The sequence below is a fragment of the Channa argus genome, chromosome 11 (assembly GCF_033026475.1).
Source record: "Channa argus isolate prfri chromosome 11, Channa argus male v1.0, whole genome shotgun sequence".
In the NCBI taxonomy this organism is placed as follows: Eukaryota; Metazoa; Chordata; class Actinopteri; order Anabantiformes; family Channidae; genus Channa; species Channa argus.
The window spans coordinates 4050830-4069029 of record NC_090207.1 but is presented as its reverse complement, the minus strand read 5'-3'; the positions used below and the strand labels follow the sequence as shown (position 1 = coordinate 4069029).

Genomic DNA, 18200 nt, shown 5'->3' with positions numbered 1-18200 from the left:
AAAGCAAAGATTTTCAGCTAAGTGGTCTCACGATGGTGGAACAAGCCACTGAACCCTGAAGGCTCATGAGATGCAGTAGCCTCACCCCCAACATTCAGAAGGTTTTTGAAGACGGAGCTTATCTGCAATATCCTCTGCACTCAAAAGGAAAAAGAAGACGTACTTTCTCGTCCGTCCCATCTTGCAGTTTTGTCTAATTCTTCTCATAGCTCACGTGCTTTATTTACTTCTCCTTAAGTTGCGTTTGTGCTTGCTTTGTACCTCCCTTGGATAAAAGCGTCGGCCAAATGACAAAATGGAAATATAAATAAATGATTCTAAACACATGCTTGTATTCATCAGGTTCACAATGTGATCCTGAACAGCAGAGAGAGAGAGAGAGAGAGAGAGAGTCCAGACACATCCATCAGATTTAGCTAAATTTACAGGCACTGAAACAAGATTTGGTTTGTTTTCGTCCATTTTGTAGCATGACGGCTTACCAGAATGTCTTTAACACACAAGCTACTTGTGAGTCTGTGAGACCTTTGTTTACCGACCCTGGTTTTTTTGTATGAACCTGCATGAACCCAATTTTTAGTAAAGGCCAGGACTGGAAGATGGACTCCCTCGCCGTCAGTTTATATTCAGTTTGAGATGCACTAATGTTAAACAGATGCAAAAAAAACCACCTCCTTTGGGTCCATATCACATATACACAGCTAGGGTGTCTGCAGTATAATTTATTTCATAGAAAGTTGTGAGATCATTTGCACTAAGCTGTGAAACACATTCCAGATTACAATATGTGTATTAATACCATTTTAGATCTGAGCCTGTAGACAAATAACACAAGCTGGAGTTGAGTCAAGTGGAGTTGATAAGAGAAAAGAGTTTGGAATTAGAATGACGCTGGTTTAGTCTCTGGACTGACATCATTGAATCATCAGTAGTCAACAGGGACTGGTGAAAAAGCCACTCTCCTTTATCAAACCTGCTCCTAAGGGCCCCTTGAGCAAGGCCCCTTACTCCCAACGGCTCTGAGCGGCTTAGTGGCCTCAGGTCAGACTGTGGTTGTAGTGGGCAGCTTCTAGTCGTGAATGTGTGTAAGTGTTGTGAACAAATGCAAATCAGAGGCAACCTCTCAGAGGAACCACCCTGAATAAAAAACGGTCAATATAAATAAAATTATATCTGTTTAGCATTCAGACATGAGTGCTGGCAGTGAGTGTACAGACTGATCAAAGCAAAGGGAATTTCATATTTGTTTAATACCATTTTTAGTGCAGTAGCCGGCTATATGACCTGATCAGCCCATACACATGGCTTCATTGGGCTACACTCTACCTGCCAGGAGGCTCAGCGGGTTGTTATCATGCACTGCCCTGACTTTTGTTGTCATGATAACAATATTGAATGTTAGAATGCTAAAAACTCGAAGCTTGGGGTTGTGCAACATTGACAAAAGGGACAAAAATGATTTGTGGACATTCTGTCAAATGCCAGAATTGCCGGTGAACCTTAAGTGCAAATGGGCTTCAGTCCTATCAACCAGACAACAAACGGCCAACATTAATAAGAGATGGGAATGTTAACATTAAGAATTCTTTCCATGCATGTTGGGTAAATTAAGTAGTGGAAGTGGCTTTTGGCAGGAATCAGGAAAACAGCATTTTGCCTTTTAAAGTAAGAAACGTTTGGCCAAGACGAAAAAGCTGATGACCACCACCTGAATAACGATCGAAGCATTGAAGAGATTGTAGCGTGTATGTAAAAGGACGCCTTCACTGATATCGAACTTGCTTCTTTTGGTTCTATTTTGGGTAGTACATGCAACTGAATGCCATTAAACCTACAATAAAATATCGCTCTACTTCTGGCAGAAAAATGCCTCCAGATGACGTCACTTGGACGATGCTTCGGGTCAGATTATGTCACCACCATACTATGACGTTTGTAATCATCGTAAATGGGCTTTTCCAGAGCAACTCCAGATGACATCGTCTGAACTCCTAATGATGGAAAAACTCCCCCGGGTGATGTCATCTGGAGGAGTTTCTCAGGTAGAAGCAGAGAAATACTTTAATAAAGGGAAGTCATAGGGACGTTTTAAAAGCATCGGTACGTTTACACCCTAATCTGAAGCCATTGAAAGCTAGTTGAAAAGTTGCGCTTTAACTAAGACTTTCACATAATAATTCTTTGGAAATAAATAAGTAAATCAATTAGAGGCAGGCATTTTCAGACAACAGCCTCCTTTGCCTGAACACATGGGGAAAATCTGCTTTAAACAAGAAGGAATAGCTCCAGGCTCATCGTCCTCATTTGAGATTACGTAAAACAAGGTTGAAACAAACCAAATTCAAAACTAACAAAAGAAGTACAATTTTCCACTGTGGTTGAGAGCAAACAAAACACATTGTTGGCACAATCAGAGTCCTACTGTTTTCCAGACGCTACAGCAAAGTCAAACACACTCACTCAGAGACACCCTGATGATTCATCCACAACCCTGTCAAAATATTTCCTGACGGGGTTTGAACCTGCAACTCTCCTGCTGTGCACTTTTCTGACTAACCAGGCAGTGGATACCTGAATGAATGATGGTTTTTTTTTTTTCCCTGTCAATTCAGTTAAAAAACCCAGTTCTTCTTACTGCTGTCAGCAGGATTACCAAGAGGACCAGATGAAGGATTTATATCAGTAGTATTCCTTCAGGGTTCTGAGGCAGATGGGCTCAGCCCTTAGGAATTAAAGCTACGCAGTAATACAGTAGGAGGACATGAAGTACTGGTGAACCATTCCATCAAAAAGGCAGGTTTTAGCAATTTCATGGCCAGATTCAGAACCGGGGGAGTGCAGAGGGGAGTAATTACCTTCAGATAATTCTGATAATTTATTTCATTTCCATATCAACTAAAAACTGAATCTTGCTTTGAATCCCATCTGAATTCCCTGTTATATAATGTCCGTGGATTACACGAATATGTTATAGATTGTTGTTTTACTAGCAGGGCATCACAGTGGCTTTTGTTTGAAAGACATTGAATTTGCTTCGTGGCAGTTCAGCGGTGGGTCAACGGTGGTGCTTTTATTACTGTGCCGCAGAGCTGTTGTCCTTCCGCACTCAAGAGGTATCAAGTCTTAACAGCCTTAAAGCTTTCATGGTCATATCCTGAAGAGTCTTTGCGGTTTTCATAGCATTTACCTGACAAAGCCGCCAGCCCTGAGGCCTCATTAAGAGCCGGCAGTAAATCTACAAATGTTAAAAGCGCAAGGGTTGTGCAATTAATCAAATTTCTTGTGTTATAAATCCAGTGCAACCTTTTGCTTTTCAGCAGTGGCTCGCTGAAAGCTTAAATTTGCTCTCAGCCAGGCCGCAGCATGTTTAGTTCAGCAAAAAAGATGGTTTGCCCTCTAGTTAAGCCTGTTAGCATCCTGTCACAGAGTCAGGCAGCTTTATTACCACAGAAGAAGTGAAGTCGTTCGGGTGAGAGCAGTGTATGGGTTAGATCCCGAGGCTCAGCAGAAATCTTGGGATCTAACAATAACTGTAAACCGCAGCACAGCCAGTGAGAGAAACGTATAGATTGTTCAAAATTATGTGGACACAGAATTTTCAAAGACCTTTATTCATCCTACGACAAACACACTGCAAATGCTCCGGTATAATTCATAGGTCATATCAGAAGTTGTAAAAAGTTATGAGATTCATTCTCTGCACCTGAAACCAAGAAAAACATGAATAATCTTTTATTACATTTATTTATTTGCTTTTTCAGTTGAATTGCCAATATGTATTTAAAATTCAACAAAATCAGCAGGTGGAAAAACTTTGCTTTAAAGGTCAAAAAATGCATGATATCCCCAAACATGGTTATTGATTTGACAGTCAGTTGACAGTTTCAGTGTTGTGTTCATGTAAATACAGTATTTAGGCTTTTATACAATAGAGTATGAGTCTATGATGAAAGCATTTCACTTCAAAAGCTTAAAAGCTTACGCAGATCAAATCCATCCATGTTAACAATTTCATCTCCCCTGTGTTTGTTCCTGTACAGAACCAGAGCTCGACGTACCCGGGGTCCTCAACTCTGTAGCCCAGCAGGTCAACGAGACCGTCTACCGCCGGCGCCGTCGGGATGCCGGCGAGGACGACTACAACATTGAAATTCTGCTGGGAGTTGATGACTCTGTGGTTCGATTCCATGGCAAGGAGCACGTGCAGAACTACCTCCTCACTCTCATGAATATCGTAAGCCAGTGGTTTTTGTTTTATTGAAACACTGTGTGCGTTTGCAAAGGCCTTGGTTGCTGCACAGATTGTCACGTGCACTGTATGTGTGGAGGGCACGTTAAGTTGCCCCTGATACTACAATCAAATGTATTTATTTTTTATCGTGGAATTACACTCAGTACTCCCATAATAACAAAGGGAAAACCGAACTTGAACCCTATTGAACGTCTCTGGAGAAGAATGGCAGAAAATCCCCCAATCCAGATGTGCAAAGCCTGTTGCAGCATCCTCAAAGGTGGTTCAACAAAGTACCAAGTAAAGGATCTTATTTACATGTGATATTTCAGTTTGTTGGTTTCTTTATTAAATTTACAGATATTTCTAAAATTCAGTTTTCACTTTGTCACTATGGGATCCTGACTGTCGATTAATGAGAAAAAAAGGATTTCAGACTGCAACGAAAATGAAGGAGGTCTGAAAACCCATTGAATGCACTGTAAGTGCTAAGACGTACAGTAGGCATCTTGATTTGATTTACCTTGATTTGACTTCGCTTGACTTCTGACACCTCGTATTAGCTCAGCCTGAACTGCTTGATTTTTAATCAGCATTTTATTTCAGTAGACAGAATAGTTCTGTGACCAATAACTTGTTCAATGAGCATATTGCACGTGACTATTGGAATATTGGGCCATATTATATTGTGGTATAATCAACATCAACAGCGGTGTAGGAAACGTGGTGGCATAAAAACTGGAGGGAGGGGGAACATCGAGAAATGTTTTGTCCGCGTCATGTCCATTTAAAATGAAAGTGATGTTCTTTCTTGTTTCCCTAGAACTTATATAAACCAGTATGTTCTATTTTAGTGACTCAAATGACGAATGGAGTCAAATGGAGTCACTCATACTAGCAACAATCATCCAACGCTGCAGCTCTTGGATATTCTCAGCACTTGCATCCTCCCTGTTTCCAGGAGCAGCAAGCTGCTGTACTCAGAAAACAGGCCCGTTGCACTGGCCGCCCTGCACTAAACAGCCCCGTTGCACTGGCCGCCCTGCACTAACAACAACTAAATTAGCAGCAAGCTGGTCAAAGAAGCGGGAATTGAATAGGGTTCAGAAATGAAGGTGAATATTGGACTACTTTTTCAGTTCAGTGAGGTTAAAACAAAATCAATTAGGTGGAGTAGTAAAAATGTATCTGTATTTTTTTTCCTAAGTCTGAACCTTCATCATAAAACTAGTAAAGCAAACTTAATTTTTTGGTGTTTTTTGGTTCCCGTGTTTAATTTGTGTCTTTTGAGAGCTCAGTCAACTTAAGTGATAAAGAGGGAGGTTACGCTATCCTCTAATCTGCCATAACAGTCACAAACTGTCGGGAAGTATGACGCAACTGTGTAGAAACGATTACCACCGTTCAAGCACAAAGGAGTGTACCATCAAATCATAGGCCACAGCCAGCAGGTAGAGTCGAACCGGTGACCTCTTAGCTGTAAGGCAGCAGCAGTAACCACTCTACCGTCGTGCTTCAGCCTGTTTTGATCTGCCAGAATATTTTGCAGCACCTAAAGAACCATCCAACAGATTTGCGTTAACGGATTAACCGATGGAACATAAAGCTATAGCCAACACACACCGATTAGCCACAACATTAAGTACACCTGTGCAATTTAATACAACCCAATACATGGGCTCTGCTGAGACTTCCAATGTTTTGTCCACCCTTTTTAAAATTGATGAGGTGGCCAAAACATTAGAACCCCCTCTCCATTACAACTCAACTACCCACTTTGACCCTTAACAAATGACACATAGTGGAATTATCACCTTTGTGACAGTTTCAACCTAGAAACTGAGAAATCATAACCTTGTAAAATGAGGAATTAATGGCAGAGCTACTGTATTGGGTTGTATTAGATTGCGCAGGTGGTCTTAATGTTACGGCTGATTGGTGTGTATGAAAACAAACTCAAACTGAAATGTTTTTGCCAAAATATGTTTGAAATGACCTATTACATATTCTTTATAGCTATATGGTGATACCTGATAGAGCACAACTGACAGTGTACATAAGTTCATTATTCCATACTATATTTATTTATGTCTATGAATTTGTTTTCAAAAAAACTAATAAAAAAAAATAATGTCTTTCCAAGGTGCTACAAGTCATCAAAACTCATTATGCGGTGCTAAATTCAGCTTTTCTCAATAGAAAACAATGAATCTGAATCGCCCTGTTTTTTGTTTTTTTTAATCTTCGCTGTCGCAGCTCTTCTATCTCTAACTAGCGGCTCAAAACACCCTGCCTGTCTGTGCCAACGTGTGGTGTCTGCATGGTGACGGTTGTTCTCTCAATGAGACTTTTCAATGCAGACGGAAATGCTCCTACTTTGACCCCACTGTTTTCATGGTTTCTGAAGAGATCGACCTCCTGGCGGGAGCCAGCGGATGATCAAAGCCTCGTTAGGGGACTGGGGACGGGAGAAGATGGTTGCATACCACACATGCAAACATAAATACACACTGATACTGATGGACGTCTAGCGCTGATTATGTGTTGTGAAGAGATTTAAACTTGTAACGCAGGAGCAACGTAGCACCTGGCAGCTGAGACCGAAGAAGCAAAGCTAATTGTTGACAACAGGTTATGTTTTTAGATCTAACGAAGCCTCTGTGTCTCTGCAGGAGACATGTGAGTCAGCTGTGAACAGGATTGAGTTTCTATTTATTTTATCACAGTTTTCATATTCCACTGTATGCTTACTGTATGTGTTGATTACAGACTTGGCCAAAAGTGCAAAAGATGATCCCACAAGCGTAGATGGCAGAATTGAACTTACACCCTTGTGATTGTGTTCTTTGTTAAACACAATGCATATGTACATACATTGGTGATTGTGTTTTAAATTAAGTGGAGCTTAGCTACAAGCCGAAGTGAATTACAGTAGCTGAACCGAACTGCAGCTTTTCTGGGTCAAATGCTGTGAGTTAGTCTGACAGTGGCGGCGTTAGTCACATGTTTCCCTGGTGTCTGGGTCTGGTTAGAGACTCTGCCAGGAAACTAAATAAATCCACCAAAATAAATCAATTTTTGAGGATTATTTCATTATTCTACCAAATTTTACATCTGGATATTTTTTTTTTAGTGTAGACGCCCATGAAGATGATTTAAATGTCTTACAACTGACGGATTTTGACTTATTAAGTCAAAAAGTTTGCTTCAGTGTGTAGTGATTGTACAGAGACATAAATTTCAGCTTTGATATTTAAAAATGTTAACTCGATTTCTCATCAAATGACGTATTTAATGATAAAAATACAGATGAAATGTGTACTTTCTTTACGGATCATGGTTAATTCTCACTCCTTTCATTTTTGGACCTGCAGTGTACCCATACAACCCAGTCTCATCATTTCAGCGCCATAGCCCGTAATACTACCCCAACAATTTAAATTTTAAAAAAAGTAAAGATATCTCTGAATATGTGTATCTTTCTGTAAGACCTTTGTGAAATGAATGTGTGGCATTTCAATGTGCTTTTTGTCTCCTTGCACAAATGAAGCTCCATAGTTTTATGTCACTCGCCGTGTTTCTCCTCTTGTTTCCCATCGTATCTAATTCCTCCTTATTGATTGGTTATTTGTGGACATTTGAAAACGTTGCTGCCTATAGTGGCAGGCTCCTCGGTGAAAAGTGTGATGTTCCGTGTAAAATCGACCGAGAGGCGTCTTGTCTCTCTGTCTGTCTCTCTCTATGGCTGCTGTGGCCAGTGGGGATGATATTAGGACGTTATTGATGGTGTTTTCCAGTAGAGGTCCCTGCTGGCTTCAGCTGGAGGCTCAGGCTCAGTCAGTGGCCTCAGCGCCTCCCAGTCCCCTTCCAGACTATCAGCCAGTCACTTTATCTGGATTCCTCTCTGTCTCTCTCTGCTTCTCTCTCATCCTGTCACCCCCTCACTTAGACCTACAGACAGAGTCTCTGTCCTTTTTTTTTCCTTCCCTTGCCTAATCCTTGTTTCGTCTCGTCTTGTCCCGTGAGGCCTCCTTTCCCTTCCTGTCCTCGTTCATCTCCCTCTTGTCTCTCATCAACCGGTGTTTCCTTCTATTCTTCCTTCAAGAAAAGATTTACAATCCCCTCCTCTTTTCTACCCCCTTTTCTTGCTTTCCAAGTCCTATTCTCTTTTACCTATCATCGTACCTTCTCTCCTCTCGTCCCGTCCTCTCCACCTCCCTCCTTCTATTTTTCTCACTTGTCTTCTCTTATCCTTTTCTTCTCTGTTCTTTCCTCCTGTCATGTTGCCATCTTTCACTCTTCTTGCCATCTTGTACTCTCCGCTCCTTTTATCTGTTTTTGCTTCCCACCTCTTTTCCCTTCAAACCTCTTGTCCTATTCTGTCCAATTTCTTTCTGTTTGTCTCGTTCCTGTCTTCCTATTGTCTCTTCTCATCCATTCTTTCTTTCTATCCCCTGCATCTCTCTTCCTCCATGGTCCTCTAGGTTTTATTATCTCGTCCACTCTAATTTCATCTCCTTTTCCATTTTACCCTCTCGTCTCAGCTTCTTTCTCCTTTCATCTCCTCTCATATCCATCTATCCTCCTCTCACCGCCTCCCTTTCCTAGTTCCTTTTCTTTGTCTCTTCTCTGCCTTTCCTTTTCCTGTCCTCCCCTCTCTAACTGACGTGACCATTTGATAAGCTGGAATGTACAGTACATACTGTGTGGGTGTACGTCCTAACCAGTGACCAGCAACTATTTGGTTTTGATCACATGCTGCATTCCTTTATTCGTTATTGCCTGAGCTTTACATTTGGTCCTTTACAGTAAACGAGATGAGAAGGAAGTCTCTTCTTTTACTGCCGATGTGGTTGCGTTATGAGCATAGCGCAGGCTTTTCTACTTATCACCACTGTCAGAAAGAGCTGGACAACTCTGCTTGCAAGAAATGTGGTCTGTATTTTTTAACACCTCTGTTTGATTTGTTGAGGTTTTTTTTCCCCATCTGTATACACCCTGACATTCAGCTGTGCGTTGCCACATGACATAGTTAGCATGTTTGTTTTCATTTTGTCCAAAAAATGGGGCATTAGAAATTAGATTTTGTTAGATTTAATGCTCAGATTTGACCTGACTGGCTGTTAGATTTATGGGGATTTAATCCTTGACGGTCTCACACCATTTCTACCCTCTGATTGTTTTCCCCATTAGTTTTGTAAAAAAAAAAGATTATGGCTACTGCTTGATGATATTTTTCAGCCTTTCAAGTGATCCCCATGGTGGCACCGGTTTTCCTTCTCAGACATCAATTACGGCTTCATATCTGCATTACATCAAAGATGCAGACAAAAGCTGTTTTGCCATAAAGGTTGAAAGTGTAATGTTTTGTGCAGTCGTCTCCACAAAGTGTTTGTGCGGTGAGCAGAAGTCTTTGAAGCACAAACCGAGGCATCGGAACCATCAGTGACGCCAGAGAAGTTGGAAGCAATGTTTGCACAAATGACAAATCTTAATGGGAGATAATGTATGACTTTTATGGACCTCTTTTGGTGACATGTGGGTACTACAACAACATTTACATTAACTATATTCTGGGCTGCCAGTTTACTGTGTGCAAAATGTACAAAAACAATTTGGAAGATTGCAAGTGTTGCTAATTTTCTTGCTGTAGAGTTTTGCTAAATCTAAAAAATACTAATAAAAGATGGACACAATGCTGCCATTAATTTTATAGAACTGAATCAGGCCCTCTTACACGGTGTCACCATGAAACAAAAACTACATGTGCATCACAGGGCTGTTGTATAACTTGGCATTATTATATAGAAAATGCCTGCTACACGTAAAGCCTGGTCACCCTTTAATTATCTAGCCATAAGCATATCAGACAAGTAAGAATGACCCCACCCCCCACCCCCACCCCCCCCGAACAGTGGAGCCATCGTGGACATTATTCTGCTGCATTAACAGCCTCAACTCTCTGGTTTTATGCTTTGCCCCGGATTTTGGAAGCCGGCTGCAAGGAATTGCTCCCATTTAGCCTCGAGAGCATTAGTAAGATCCCACAATGATATCAGCCAAGTTCCACTTCATGCAAAAGTTGTTGGATGGGGTTGAGGTCAGGGCCGTGAGAAGGTCAGCCAAGCTCTTCCACAGCAAAATAAGGAAACCATGTCTTCATGGAGCTGGAAAGGGTCTTCCCCAAACCGCCACCACAAAGTTGAAGGAACAGTATTGGTTCAAATATCATTAAATGTTGTAGAAATAAGATTCCTCTCAACTGAGACTCTGGGAAAATAGTCTCAAGCCAAAAGTGCACAACAGGAGGTAGACAAAGGCATCCATATACCTTTTCTTTCGGCCTCCCACACATGATGTCTTTCATCCTCCCCCTCCCCCCCCACCAAAAAATAGTTTCATTTTTAGCTGCTTTTTCTCAGTGGTAGTGGTAATGGAAGTCTGCTAAGGAGATCTAACACCAGGGGGATGCATCAGAAATGACAGACCTTATGCATTATTACTGACACATATAGGCACTTAGTGTTTTCTCTGTCTGCAACTTCTCATTTTTTTCTGTGCATCTCGGGCACAGATCAGACAGCAAGTTTCACACTCAGGGTCCGTATACCTTGAAGTCATTTTATATCATCATTTGCCAAATGATATAGCACAGGTGGCATTAGGTTCGGTTTGCTCTCATGCATTGGTTTCCTTCCAACACATCTGTCACCTCGGATTAATCATCAACTTTTAATACAACTTTTCCAACAACGGACGGACAATTTTCATGAACTGACCGTATTTCGCACATAACAGATGTACAGCTCAGCTGGTCAATTTAGGGATATTGATCAGTAACCACATCAGTTCCCCTTTCTTCTCCCTAGTGACGTATTGCTGTGGCTATTAAGAGCTGCAATTGTGCACATAAAATGTAAGGCTGAACACTATTCAATAAAAGAAAGGGAGTCCTACTGTATGTGTGTGTGGGGGGGACGCTGCTAAGAAGCCGTCTGTACATCGTTATGACCAACCTTTTGAAAGCGAGTAGATCATTCTGTGGGAGGAAGAGAACACATGTTGTAATTTTAGCTCGCCCTGAAGGAGAGGCTCACATTGCAGCCAGTGGATCAGGATCAGCAGCACTTATCTGTCTCCCTTTCAGAATTAAATGCTCATCTGCAGCGTGGGTCACACTCAGCTAGATTGTTGCTTCTCTCAGTCTAAAGCAGTGAGCGTTGGAACCTGAGCGAGCTCGGGTAATTTAGCAGTGTTGGAGTTGGGTTGCATCAAAAAGCAAGTGATCATATGCTGCTGGAATATTTTTCTCCCCGTGTGGAGAACACTCGCATATTGTCTGAGCAATGAGGTGAATGAGCTTCAGTGAACAATCACTGGGGCAAAGAAAATGGGAGCCACTGTGACGCTGCCTGTCGCTTCAGTCCCAAATGCTCCTGGTTACAAATGAAGTCTTCTCATATACAGTTTAGTGTGAACAAGATGGTGATTTGGTCGCTCGTTTGATCCGTACTTACTGCATGGTCCATCCACCACACACGTTACTGACAGGATCCTCATCTTGGTCTCGCCCGTCTCTGCCCCCTGGTTTGGTTTACACACACATTCAGTTTTCAGTCTGGACAAACACACACACACACACACAGCATGTTTTGTGTGATCACACTATGTTTTGCCAAAATGTTGTTTTTCCTACAGTAGTACTGGAGCTATGATCAGTCCGATTGACCTGGTGACCCTGTCTCTGTTTGCCTCGTGCCCACTTGGCATCTTTTGAATGATTTTCTTCTCTGATATTGACTGTGGTTTGTTCTTTGCAGGGCTTCTGTTTGGGATTCGTGTTGTATTTGGGATGAGCAGGGAGATTCGATTTTTGTATGATTGGCTAGCACTGCTCTCTAGTTAACTAGTTAACTCACAGCGAAGCAAAAATGTTAAAATGTACCATATAATATATGTAGTCAGTGCAGAGGCCAGTGGTGAAATTGAATTAAAAGAAACCCTCTTGCATTTCTAGCAGTTAAAATGTTTGGCTCAGTTTATACATCCTGCATTACTGCCCGATGCTTCATTTTGGGAAATAAGCTTATCTCAAAATGCTTGAAGAGGCGATTGATACCTGGCCTCTCATGGGTGTGCATTAAATAAGAAGATTGAGCTGGGAGGCATGTTGCCTGGTTTAGCGTAAAGAAGCCTGCCTGTGTGCAAAGTTAAAAGCATGTATCCCAGCAAATCTAAAGTGCACTAATTAAAACATCTCGTTTGTTAACAGAAATTTAAAAGAGACAGTTTGTGGTGTTATTGGTGGGGGGGTATATGTTGTAATTAGAGCGTTGGTGTTCTCATCCAAAATAAAAAGTTTATATTAAACTACTTGCACAGTAATAAGAGTTAGATAAGGCCAATTAGGTTTTACTGCAGGAGAAACAAGACTTTATTGATCCCGAAGTGAAGCTTGCGTATCACTGACACATCTCTTTGGAAAGAATAAATGAGACAAAATGTGCGATTAAAGTAAGGAGAGGAGCTGTTGCACCAATTAAACATTATCTACATTACAAAAGTCTTAGGGAAGCTCCAGCAGCTGGGATATATGTGCCGTACATAGGTGTAGGTACAGTATGATTAACAAGTACACGAGTACATAGATTACAGCTAGTAATTTTATGGAGGGGCAGCACGGAATGGAGTGGTTAGCCCTGCCCCCTCACAGCTAGAAGGTCCCTGGTACGGGGGCACATTTCTCACTCTCATAGCGTCTCTACCGGTCTTTGTCGTCTTCTTTTTTTCTGTCCATACCACGTCCCTGGATGAAGCGATGCATTTATTTACGAGAAGCCCCTTCTAGCTATTGAATGGTAACTAGATATTTGTAGTTAGGACAATCAGCTAAGTCCCTGTAATTATAATATTGTGTGAACGTTGGCTGTGGCCAGAAATGTAAATGAGCTTTTGTACTTTCTGGTCACCAGGATCGAAAGTACAAAATTTAGAAGAGATTTATCTTTAACCAAGCAACCAACAAACAGCCTATTCTTTCTGAATATAAATTCGGATTCTACATAAACTATTCTCACGATTAATGAATACAGTTTATCAGTTAAGGCCGAGTTTTGCTCTTGCTTCCGCTGGTTTATTCATACTTTACCATCACCCACTGGCTACCAGCAGACTTGGTGCAGATGTACACGGTGAGCTTTACAACCTGACACTTCTCACTTTTGCTCGGCTGATATGAGCATTCAGGCACTTGTTTATTAATGGGTAATTGTTTTCTGCGCTGAATCGTCACTGCTAGCAGGTTAAGTGCCTTAAAAAAACAAAAACAAAAACTTACTGACAGGCTCATATATTCTGCACCCTCCTTTAGATAAGTGAACGTGCACGTGGATTTATTTAAACAGCAACTCCATCACTTGTCCCAGATACACACAGATAGGTACAGTGAGTGCCGCTGATCCCCTAAGAGGAAATTTGATCCCTTTGGCTGATTAAAAACTGACTCTGGAAGCCACCGCTGTTGCGAAAACTGTGATGACTAGTAAACGTGGGGCCACAGCTTGAGCTTTTGTGCTCACTTTACTGTCTCCCTTAGGTTTATGCCAGTGGAAAATGCTAGTGAGACTGCTGCCTGGGGAGAGTCCTTTATTGCCCAGGCTCACCGACTCACCCATTTTTCTTTATAATACTGCTGAGGCTGCAGGGGACTTAGATGGCCTGCATACAAAAAAAAAAAAAAAAAGCCTCTATCAAACACTTCTCTATTCTGTCTTTGTAGCTCTCTGCAAGTCTGTTATCATTTTAAAGCCACTGTTACCTCTTAAAGCTTTTGCTCTTCTTCCAAAAACGCCATGGAACAACTTTGCATTTGGGGCCAATGTCACAAACAGGTTTGCTTTTGTAAATCCTGGTCGTGTACACACTAAACCACACCTTCTATTCAAAACTCGCGAGTGGACAAACTGCAGAGATTGTTATACGGATGCACATTTAGACTTTTTTTTTTTTCCTGGTACGGTTACTTCTGTGAGAAACAAAAATGTGATGATAGTTTGCTCTTCCTCACTTTTATTCAGTGACTCTCAGAAAGCCATAAAATAATGGTTGTACAGGTGCGTGATTACAGTCCTTCCTGGAGTGAACTCTCTCGCTCTTTTCCACCGGTGAGTGGAAAGCTGAAGCCCACAATTAACAAGATATTGCAGCTAAATGCATCATTGACGCAGGTGCCTTTAAAAGACATGCTACTTGTATGAGCTCTTCAAAGCCCTGTGGATGATAAATGTCATTCTTCTGCTTCTCAGGTGAACGAGATTTACCACGATGAGTCCCTGGGAGTCCACATCAATGTGGTCCTGGTGAGGATGATCATGCTCGGGTACGCCAAGGTGAGTATTTGCGGTCCATTTCTGTTGATTTGTCGTGTTTTGCAAATGCAGAAAAATGACAGAAAATGACAGACACTCAGACAGGCGAGAATTTGCCTCTTAGGCTGCAAGATAATGGGTGTGTGAGAGAAAACTCCACTGCGGCCGAGAGTCTGAAAAATGCTTCTCCGCATTGAGTTTGATCACAGCACAGACAAACTGGAGTCTCTGTTTCTGTAATTGGTGTTTACTTTATCAATTAATCTAGCTGCAATATAAAGATTTTATTTTTTTTTAAACTGTTTCCTAAAGAAAAAACAGCCAAAGGTCATCAGGCATCTCCCGATACCAATACTGTTATCAGGTATCGGGTCTGAGACTGAACCTGTGAACCTCATGACAAAATTAAAACCAACTGCAAGCTCTGTTCTGTACTGTGGTGGATTTTTATTTGTTATTAATATTTTTTAAATGCCAAAAAAGATGTTCTTGCCAAAGCGGAAACAAATCTACAAACCGATTGCGTAAAAACTCGTCCCCTTTAAAGTAACTCACCTAAACCAGCACTGGAGATCGCAAGTGCACTGAATGTGTCCAATGCATTTTAGTATAAAAACACCTGGATCTGGAGGGTGTAAAAAGAAGCCAGGGGATGAAAAAAAACATTTTACCAAACATAAAGGGTCTTTTTTTTTTTTTGTGAATTGTTGTCAAGAAATCAACCATGATTTCATGTTGTAAGAAAATAAAGGGGGAGTGTGTCCACAAGGACAGCACATAATCGGCAGTTAGTCCAACAGTCATCAGCTTTAAGACTGGGTCACACCAGCATTTGAAATAACTATTTGTAGCAGCAAGATGAATTAACGTATGTGCAATAACCCCAATGTGTTCACCTGCTCACAGCAAAAAAACTAACGGGGCCCAATCGTTCACATGAAGTTCAACCTTTGTGAAACTCTGTCAGGCTAATTTGTGCAGCAGAACCAAAGCTAAATGTTAGACCCCTTTAAGAACGAATCAATTGGGGGCTATTATATCTTGCAGTTTCCTTTTTTATTTCACCTTCCTCTGCTACGGAATACACTTTTTAGACAGTTAGGAATAACAGAAAAGCCTTCTCTTCACTAAATTGTACCTTTAACTAGGTTTAGCTACCTTTAGCTAAGTAGCTACGTCCACCTAGGTAGTAGTTACATGCCGCTGCTTTCAGGTTAGCTTGGAAGTCAGCAGTCTGATACTGAAAGAAAAGTACGGAGTAGTTGTCCACCAGTAAGACAGAAGTGCTACTAAACCATAAGTTACTACACCTTTACTACTGTTTCCTGTGCCTGAAGCAGCCATCTTGGATTTCGATGTCCGGCTTGGTGAGCTTCTTCCCACTTTCAGAGTTGGAAACCCGTCTTCGGCAGTCATTGCTCGGAATTTGGACCCAAAAAATGTCAACTTCATAGGAGCAGCTATGGTAGACGGCCACCAGCCACTATGTCGTAGCACGTGTTGTGGGAAGTTACATGTGACAGAAGAACTGTAGTAAATCAATTCAAATCAAACCCAAGAAAAACCTCAATAAGTAGCCATAAGAAAGGAGACAATGGTCCGAAACAAAAGCATATGAATAATAAATACAAGTTGCTTCATTGATATGATTTTATAATATCAAATAAATAATTTTTAAGTTTATATGACACTTAAGTTTAGACTTCACGTGTACTGTAAAGTGCATGCAGAAAATTTCAAAATATGCAAAGCAGTGCCTGTGTTTGTGTGCATGTTTTAAGATTATACAGAGAGAATTCTTGCTGCAATGCTGTTATTATCATGAGTCCCCATGTTCACTCTGTGTCTACAGTGAATACTTGCAATTAACAATGTGTCTTTTTGGTCGGCTGATATGCTTCATCAAGCTTCGGCGGTAAGCCCCTCTCTCTCTCTCTCTCTCTCTCTGTCTCCCCCCCCACCCCCCTGATGTCTGTCAGTCCATCAGCCTTATTGAAAGAGGCAACCCATCACGGAGCCTGGAAAATGTGTGCCGCTGGGCATCCGTGCAGCAGAAAAGCGATGCTCAACACGCCGAGCACCATGACCACGCCATTTTCCTCACACGTCAGGGCTTCGGCCCCACAGGCATGCAAGGTAAAGCCCCCCCGAAGACACGCTGGCACGGTTCAAACCGTAACGTGAATGTTTCGACATGTGTGGTTAATCTGAATACAGTTACACGAGCAAATGGGTCTGGATACACAGCAGTAAAGCCCCCTGTCCCGCAGAATAGTTGTTAAACAGGACCGATTCTTTGGTTGACATAAATTGATTATTTTAAGGGATTTGTTTTGTTTTTTTTTGATGTTGCACATTTAACATAAAAACAACTTTACTTTTATTTGGGAATTTGTGTCAGATTTTCTCTCACTGTCTTCAGTAGGTTCTTTGTGCCCCAGTTGCAAGACGTAAAATCAAAGGGCTTTTGTCTGATAGACAAAAAGAAGCTTTGAAAAACTCACTTCATCACTGATTATTAGGCTCAAATTGTATAATCAATGCTCTGAGGATTACTTTTGTGCTTCATATATTTCGAACTTTTCCTTACTATCTGTTCTTCTGGATGCAGACTTCTGGAGGCTCAGGCCAGTTTGCACTCGCTGCCATATATTGATTAGGGTTTTTTTTTTTTTTCCCCTCCACAGACTGAAACAATGAGGCTAACTGTCCAAAGTCAGCACCCCGAAGGCCACTTTAGGCCATTTTAATTGCTTCTTTTTACAGCAGCTGAATTTATTTTCAATTGGAAGCAAACATTGTACACTTTGGCTCTGCTAATCCGCTAATTGCTGCCTTTGCTCTGCAGACAAAAGGGAATGAATTAGGAAGTGCAACATAAAGTACAGGCACGTTTCACATATAGAACATTGACAGACCCCACTGATGCACTTTCCCAGAGTTATTGAATACATCAATAATCAATCTTTGATGCGATTAATTTAAAATGTATAAGAGTTGCAGGCATTACTACTGGTTTTGCTCTAAATAGCAATAAAATATTTGGTCTGCAGTGTGTTTCATTCAGAATGTCGGCACAATCTGAGTCATTTACAGGAAAAAAACAAACCAAAACCACTAAATTGAATGGCTAATTTAGGCTTCAGAGGGGGGTAAATGAATTCAAACAGTGCGGATGAATCCATGTGTTGAAAAATGAAGTTACAGGAATTAGAAATAATTGCTTATTTTTGTCTGAGGAAACACAGCCAGCTTTCACAGAATCCACCCAGCCAGCTCGTTATTTTTTTTATCCTTGTTTATCCTTTTTTTTTTTTTTTTAGTCACTTACAACTTTCAGGCGTTCAGGTGTTGTTAGCAGATGCCATTGCAGTTTTAACACCACGGCCATCAGAAAATTGGCTGCCGGAGTCTCCAAACTCAGGAGATGACAGGTTATTAAAATTGAGTTCAGTAACAAGCAGCCATTAAGTTCCTGACACTTTAGTTGCAAAGTGGGGCCAGTTTACAGAGTAATAGAGTAATGCAGCTGTGTCTATTGACCTGGTATAAGGCATCATTTCCACTGAAGTAGACTATACGCACGTGAGTATTCCCAAAAG

The 18200-nt window shown here is 41.3% G+C and overlaps 1 protein-coding gene across 2 annotated transcripts in view; it reads left to right on the top strand.

Moving 5' to 3' along the window:
• The window catches only part of adamts3 (ADAM metallopeptidase with thrombospondin type 1 motif, 3), a 114678-nt gene that overhangs the window by 43558 nt on the left and 52920 nt on the right, over window positions 1-18200 (top strand). For both annotated transcript variants that reach the window (XM_067521808.1, XM_067521807.1), the window contains exons 5-7: window positions 4041-4234; window positions 14536-14619; window positions 16578-16734. In XM_067521808.1, coding sequence (XP_067377909.1) covers window positions 4041-4234; window positions 14536-14619; window positions 16578-16734 — 435 coding nt within the window. The remainder of the gene's footprint in view (window positions 1-4040; window positions 4235-14535; window positions 14620-16577; window positions 16735-18200) is intronic.